Raw genomic sequence first — 7,301 nt, 5'->3', positions numbered from 1 at the left:
ACCTAGAAAGGTAGAGAGCCAAGCCCTTTGGAAAGAGCGCCTAAAGGGGAACGGCGGGCACACGACAGACCGCATAACCCGGCACAGCTGGCACCAGAAATCGTAGTGGAACCCCAAAAGGCCGGAAGATGGGCGCCGTGCCCTCATACGGAGGCCCGCAGCCCCACAGCAGGCAACCCAAACCGCCGAGACGGCCAGTTTGCCCGGCCCCTCTCCGTTAGCCTGGGCTGAAGCCCAGTTACGAGCCCACACCGGGGGGGGGGGGGGGGGTTAAGGGGAGTAAACTCAACATGGGCGAGCCCAAGAAATTCCCCAGAAAAGAGTGTATTGCGGACGCTAGATCATAGGCGCGTAGCTAGGCTCGGCCACGCCACCTAGATTCGTTTTGTTTGCGAAGTCGAAGAAAAATTTTGAATAGTTTTATACGTTGTATAGGAAGAATACTTTTACTTTTCCCTGTTTAATAAAATCACATCCATCTGTAGTCTGCTAAATTGTTAATTTTATTTTCACATTTGGTTACTCGGAATTCGGATGTCTAGGAGCATCTGCGTTAATGAATTTCCAATTTAATTGAAACTTTTTGGGCAGTTTTCCATGTTTTAATAGTAAAAAAACGCAATTCCTTTTAATTTAAAGCTACTGTAATTTACCGCGTAATTTATTGATTTCCTAAATTCGGGTAATTTAAGAATTAGCCCAGACAGACGGACACACATACAGACAGACAAGGTGATTGTCAAACCTCTCCAAGGGAATAAAGTTCCCTCGAAGAAGAAAAAAACAAGTAGAGGCTGTATCACCCTATATTCCTTAAACTTCAACATTATAAGTGGAAAAAAATATTACTTTTTATTTACAGTAAAATATTTAAATTTCTTACACTACATCTCCAAAAAAATTACACTTAACTACCACGTAATGCTTTTGATCTATAACATAGTCGTCGTACAACTCATAGTATTCTTCTGCGCCCGCTTTCAGTAAAACCCAATTTACTTGCTCTTCAGGTTTTAATTCGTAAGTGGGCATCCTTTTGTTAAAGGACAACACATTTCTTACCGAACTCCCCAAAAATACGTCCCCATTCGAAGGAATAATATACCGAATTTTAACAAATTGCGTTACACCGCTATTATCGTAGTCAGAAACGAAGTAGCATCCATACTTGTACGTCATATTCTCAAAAACCACGCGGTTAACAAGGCATATTCTATAAGGAAAACCGTTTAATAGCGTTTGGAAGCTTAGTGACGGGTCTATCTTTTCAATTAGTCGATTGGAAGATGTATCCCGTATTCCTTGAAAATTTTCTTCAATTGTATTATAGCATTGATAGAATTGATGACGTTCGCTTAGAGTTTTTGTAATATTAATAAAATTACGTGACGCGAGAGATATTGTTTCAAAATAATTACGCTTACTTTCATATCTCATACACGAGACATGACTCAGAGGACCGTACAAAAATACACTTCTCGCGTAGTGAACTAAATAATGAAATTTCGGCGTTAACTTTTTAGCCCCAAATGCATTTCTACAATTAATCAAAAATGCTTCAATTTTAGAAACAAGTTGGGGAAAAACTGTTTTCGGAAGAGTGGGAGCGTATATATAATCACATTTTTCTCGCAACTGTAGGTAAATGTTCCACGTTTCGTTGTCGTTGTGGGAGACGCAATCGTAAAACATTAAGTGTAGAAGTCTAAAAAGACAATATATTTCACTGGCCGATCCTTTAAAGTTACTATCTCCTATAGCGACTTGTCGGGTCTGCGTTTGCGGCTTGTTTATCTCAGTTTTTCCAAAATTAAAGTTTTGTATATTTTCATTGAAAATTTCAAGTGTAATTTTCTTCGAAGAAACTTAGTTTTTTATAACTTCTTTAATTACTGAAGGAATTACCCCTTCTTTTAAATAGTGCAAAGGGTCTGGAGGTAAATCTTTGGTTAAATCGAAACCATGAATTTTCATTAACAGGCTTTCATTTCTAACTCCGTAAGCTGAGCAATCTTTTTCATCTAAATCTATGTTTTTCAAGTGATATTTATGTCTCTGCAAAGTACGTAGAACAACGTCTTTTTCATTAGTTTTGACTGGGATTTCTGAGTAGTTGATCATTCAAAATCGGCATACGCGACCTCTGCTGAAGCTCGCGTTAAAGCCAGCTAGTTTATGTAAACCGAGATTATCCCACTAGAAAATAGAAGCGATAACTTTTACTTTCATATTTAGGCAATCTAAAAATACTCCGTCATTTTGCATTAAATTTAAATCGAAAATTAAAGGTTCCAAGACTTCCTGTAATCCGTATTTATCAATGTCTACAGATTTTGCTAAAAACACAAGATGGATATCACTGTATTTTGATTTTTGTTTCGCTTTTCTGTTTAGAATTGAGAAATAACAGCCCAAAATTTTATTCTGTCCCCTTTTTGATCCCAACGGATTACAAAGTTCGAACTCGTCCAAGTAAATCTGAAATTGTAACGTCCACGGAGAAAATCCTTCTTGACTATTTAGAATCATCTTAGATGTTTCGGAATCTAAAAAATGAGATACGATGTTGGAATTTGAATTGAAAGCTTCATGTTTCAGGTGCTCATCTGGCCTTTAACGGCTCCACGCTAAGGGGCGATTTTCTTACCGTGATGACATCACTATGTGAATAACTCTCAGTAAAATATTTCTAAAAAGAGACATACTTATGTAAAGTATTATAAACTTATGGTTGCAGACGTTCGCGTAAACCCCTAGAAAAGGGTTTACTGAAACTGTTAATTTTTCGCTCTTGTCATGTCTAATTACAATTTGCAATCGCGGATCGTATAATTCTGGTACCAAAATAATGTAATATTTCTACCAGTTTGAAATCCCCTCAAAAGCCTTAAGAAAAAGTATGACCTGATAAAAAATGTACTGCTAGCAAAGAGTATAAAAACTACTTAACCTAGAGATATAATGATGGCCGAAAGTTAACCGGGGGGAAGGCACTCTGTGAATTTTCCTTTAAATTTCGGTACCGCAGCGCCACTACGGCAGTTTCAAAACGTCTTTATCCTGTACTATTATTAATCATATTAAAAACTGCCGTAGTGGCGCTGCGGTACCGAAATTTCAAGAACAAAATTCACTGAGTGCTTTCTCCCGATTGCTGCCATTTCATTTACCGCTTTCGGCCGTCATTATATCTCTAGGTTACGTAGTTTTTATACTCTTTGCTGCGACGGGGCTACCGACGCGAGCAGTATGCGCCGTAAAAACTTAATTAGGCTAGCTTTACGAAAAGTGAATATCACATATTCTCTTTTCGTAAAGCTAATTAAGCTTCAGCGGAATCTCGATCGAGAAACGGTTTGAAATAATTTTTAGATTGCCTCAAGAAATCGTCTGCTGCTGACGCCACTCAGTTGAGATCCCATTGATTTCAAATGGATGTGATCTCAGTGACGTCATGATTTTCGTTAGCCACAAAATAGCCAAACACCACACCCTTAGCAACCACCACGTTTTGAGGCAACCTTTTATAGCCTAACATTTATTAACCTTGGTCAAACTTTACAAGGTCATACTTTTTTTAAGGTTTTTTGGGGAATTGTAAATCGTAGATATATTACATTATTTGTTTTTACTAGAATTATAGCGGCCGCGATATAGAAATTTTATTTTGTAATTAGACATGATAAGAGCGAAAAACAAATAACGCTCTATACGAAAAATTACTATGATAACGAACGTCACGCGTGAAAACTTTTCGCAAGTTCGCGAAATTTTCGGACCTATCTGCAGAGTTTTGAGAGTATGTAGTGTTTCGCCTATTAACATTTCCCTTCCCTCTCTCCTTCTTTCAAGGTATCGAGGAACTCGCGATGGACCGAACCTAGGTTTTGGTATGTTAAGAGTGGAAAGCCCCAAAGAAGAATATTTGCTTCAAACTAGAGAAAGGGGTCTAGCTTGCCCTACGGGAAAAACTTAGTAGCGCGGAGCCGGAGATTGAAATTCTCAAAACAGTTATAGAACAGTACAGATGTATTTCGAGTGACGAGGAAGGATATTTATATATGATCTACAAACTTAATTATATTCATTTATTTCGCAAGGTACATTGGAACGTGTTTGTAATTTTTGGAGTAGCTCACGAACAAAATGAATTCAAATTCGGTGAAGTCGGTTACGTGTTTACTATGTTTTGGAGAAAGGAAAAGAAAGATTGTTTTAACGGAACCAACGCTTGATGGATTCAACACTCAATTAGAAAAGGACGAGTCTTTACATGGATTTAAAGGACCGGACTTAATATACTTGGAAAATAACCAATTTGTAATAGTTCCATTATTGTTATTATAATTCGTACGTTATTTAATGTTAACACCCCCATAATGTTTTTCAGGTACCAGATGAAATGTTTAATACTGATGTAGAGGTAGACGAGTCTACAGTGATTGAAGATAAAACGATTATAACAGTCAAATTTGCGGTAAGAATATTTAATTCACAGCGCAACTTAATAATAATTAAACACGGCCCAGATAAATTATATTTTCCGTATTTACGTGGCCTTGGTAAATATTGATTGTGGGAGGGGAGGGGGTACAAATGGATAGTTTTTTAACGTTTAACTCCATGGTTTTAAGCTCTCGCGAGGTGTGGGGTTGTATATGAAAAAAAAAACCTAAATTTGTGAACAGCTTAGTAACTCCAAAATGGCCTTCATTTTCAAGGCGTTTCAAATTTAAGTATATAGCTATAGATTATTTAATGCGGTTATTTCAAAGGAGCCGCCATCAGTAGCGGATCAAGAAAAAAACTCAAGGGGGAGGGGGTGGCGCTATTATTTTATGGGTGCAATAGCAAATCATCAAGTCACATACAAAGCTTAAGAAAACCCCGCGTCAAGGGGAGCGTCCCCCTCTAAATCCGCCACTGCGGCGTTTGTACCATTTGCCAGTTACACGGCAGCATTCTAGTTACCCATGAGATTTATATGGAAGCATACCCTATATTATCAAGGCTGCCATGCAATATTGAATGAAATATGTATTGCAAATTGGAAACCCCTTTTCTCCGCTACTATCAGAGAGTGTAAAGTTGTGGAGCGACTTAACAATCTCTGCTACTATCTAAAACGATTGCCATACACTTTTTAATTAAAAAATAACTTGGACCGAAAAATGGTAAACTTGTTAAGATAGCGTGTTCTTGATCACTTTCCCTTCGTGTTATTCAAAATTTTCCCACTTGGTGTCGATAGGTATATGATTTATTCATTTTATATTTCATGTATTCACAAATTAATTAATATTTAATGTATTTACAAGTTTATTATTGTTTAATATATGTAATTTGTGTAAATCAGGAATTACCAGTTAAAAAGCTGAGGAAGGATAGTAACTCTGAAGTAGAAAGAGCTGTAATCAAATCAAATTCTTTAGAAAATAATTCCTGCATTACTGATCAAAATCAAACATGTCAAGAAGGAACTATAGTTATTTCTGATAAAAATACAGAATCTGGCTCTTTGTAAGTTGTAATGAACACATATTCATTATTTATCTAGTTAATAGAGTAATGACACTTAAAAATGAACTCAGGTTTTCTGCTTTAAATATCAATTTAAAAAGAAAATAGACTTATCAAAATCTACAGATGGCCAATACTCTATTCGTATATGTTTAGAAAAATTATTCAACTAATTCCAATTTTTTTGAGCAGGATTATTGACAATCAAAAAAGTAGAATCCCAGTAACATGTAAAACTACTTTCTGCTTTGAATATACGCTTCCAAGCCTCCCAGAGACTGAAACCAATTCTGATAAATATAAAGCTTTATCTGAAGAGAAAAGAGAGTTTACAGATAAAGAAATCCTCACTATTTTGTCAAATGATTTGATACACGAATACTCCTTGTAAGTAAATATTTGAAATTTAGGTGATATGGGCTCACTGACAAGGGCTTTTTAAAGGCTTTTAAAACATCTTAATTTAATTAATAACATCTTGTTAAAAGCATTATGATAAAATATATGTTCTTGTAAATACAATTGACACTATCCGCACTTGTGTGTTAAGCCTGGAGAAGGATATGTATGTTTTATTTCATCAATAATCATTTGTATATTCGCACTAAAAAGAATAATTTGAAATTTTGAACACTCCATTTATAGGAAACATGGAGAAATAGGTTAAGGGGGCATTTCAAAAACTTCAGTTACAAAATTAAAACTGATCCAACTGTGATAGGAAAAAAGCATAAATTTGGAAAAGCTTCGAGGAAAACTTCAACCACATCTGAGAATGAAACACTATCTACTGTGATGCGCTTCGAAATTCCCGTAGGTTGCATAACTGAGATATAAAATTTAAAAAAAATGTATTAACAATAATTATAAGGAAAGGTTTTTAGACTTGTATTACTTAATCTTTTTGCAATATCTTGAGTACCAAGGCTTTTTCTTGGTACCTATCGGCCAATTTCTCTTATAGATGGTAGTGTGAGTAGTACCATGAATAGCATAATACCTCTGAAGTATGACACTCGACCATGAAGGCTAATTCGTCTGTGGTAGGGCTATTGCGTTATTGGAAATTACGGAACCGGAAGTTTAAAAATTCGTTGTCAGAACTATTTTTCCATGTTTTATCTTTCTACAAATTATCTTTGAAACTACCAAGAAACGGAAAAGTTGATAAACAAAATATTTGCTTTTATTTATATATTATTTTATTAGGAAAGCGAAGACTTTGAGGATGAAATCTCAATAGAGCATCACAAGGCACAAATGAAAGAAGAGCTGAAAAAAATGACCCAGACTGGCGGATCATTAGATCAAAAATGGAAAGAACGTTTCTGGACCGGTCAAAAATAGTTAGAGAACAAAACATCACATCAGTTTTGGAGGAATATCCAGCCTTACACGATCCGCAAGACCGCAACAGGTACGTTATTTACTGACATGATTTCATTGTGGTGCATGATGGCTGTGGGCTAGAGTTTTGGCACAAGTAAGCATTCTCAGGCCCCAGCAGAAAATATGTTACTCCAAAGTTGTGTTCTTTGTTAAATAGTCAGACAATATCAAATAACGTCTTTTTTGTTATGAAAATTTAGTTAGGGGAACGAGCCTGGGGAGCTTTTGCCTAGAATATACCTCCTTCACGCCCACCTAAGCTGTGGGGAGTTGGTTTTAGCCATCCACTCTATATTAAATGAATTGTACGTACAGGGTCCTTTTTTTGCTCGGAAAACTTTTTTTTCCCAAAAGTATTTATACTATTGATTTCAAATTTGGAAGGTCAATTT

The 7,301-nt window shown here is 36.1% G+C and overlaps 1 protein-coding gene and 1 long non-coding RNA gene across 2 annotated transcripts; both read left to right on the top strand.

The window, feature by feature from the left end:
* Nucleotides 1–4,146: 4,146 nt before the first annotated feature.
* Nucleotides 4,147–5,524, top strand: LOC149937503 (uncharacterized). The gene is made up of 3 exons (XM_090153802.1): nucleotides 4,147–4,320; nucleotides 4,391–4,477; nucleotides 5,357–5,524. The coding sequence occupies exons 1-3, from the start codon at nucleotides 4,147–4,149 to the stop codon at nucleotides 5,522–5,524; spliced, it is 429 nt and encodes a 142-aa protein (XP_090009928.1).
* Nucleotides 5,525–5,859: 335 nt separating this feature from the next.
* On the top strand, nucleotides 5,860–6,931 carry LOC149937502 (uncharacterized). The gene is made up of 3 exons (XR_016472397.1): nucleotides 5,860–5,907; nucleotides 6,166–6,333; nucleotides 6,730–6,931. It is a non-coding gene; the product is annotated as an uncharacterized LOC149937502 (long non-coding RNA).
* Nucleotides 6,932–7,301: the final 370 nt, after the last annotated feature.

Source organism: Leiobunum rupestre, chromosome 7, assembly GCF_980474605.1.
Source record: "Leiobunum rupestre chromosome 7, qqLeiRupe1.1.hap1, whole genome shotgun sequence".
In the NCBI taxonomy this organism is placed as follows: Eukaryota; Metazoa; Arthropoda; class Arachnida; order Opiliones; family Sclerosomatidae; genus Leiobunum; species Leiobunum rupestre.
The sequence above is the reverse complement of the archived record's forward strand: the minus strand, read 5'-3'. Positions and strand labels throughout refer to the sequence as shown.

What these genes read in the sequence shown, in the direction of transcription:
- LOC149937503 (XM_090153802.1), top strand. Translation starts at nt 4,147, where the DNA reads ATGAATTCAAATTCGGTGAAGTCGGTTACGTGTTTACTATGTTTTGGA. An exon ending in ACTTGGAAAATAACCAATTT is followed by an intron (nt 4,321 to 4,390) that starts GTAATAGTTCCA and finishes AATGTTTTTCAG; the next exon opens with GTACCAGATGAAATGTTTAA. An exon ending in TTATAACAGTCAAATTTGCG is followed by an intron (nt 4,478 to 5,356) that starts GTAAGAATATTT and finishes TGTGTAAATCAG; the next exon opens with GAATTACCAGTTAAAAAGCT.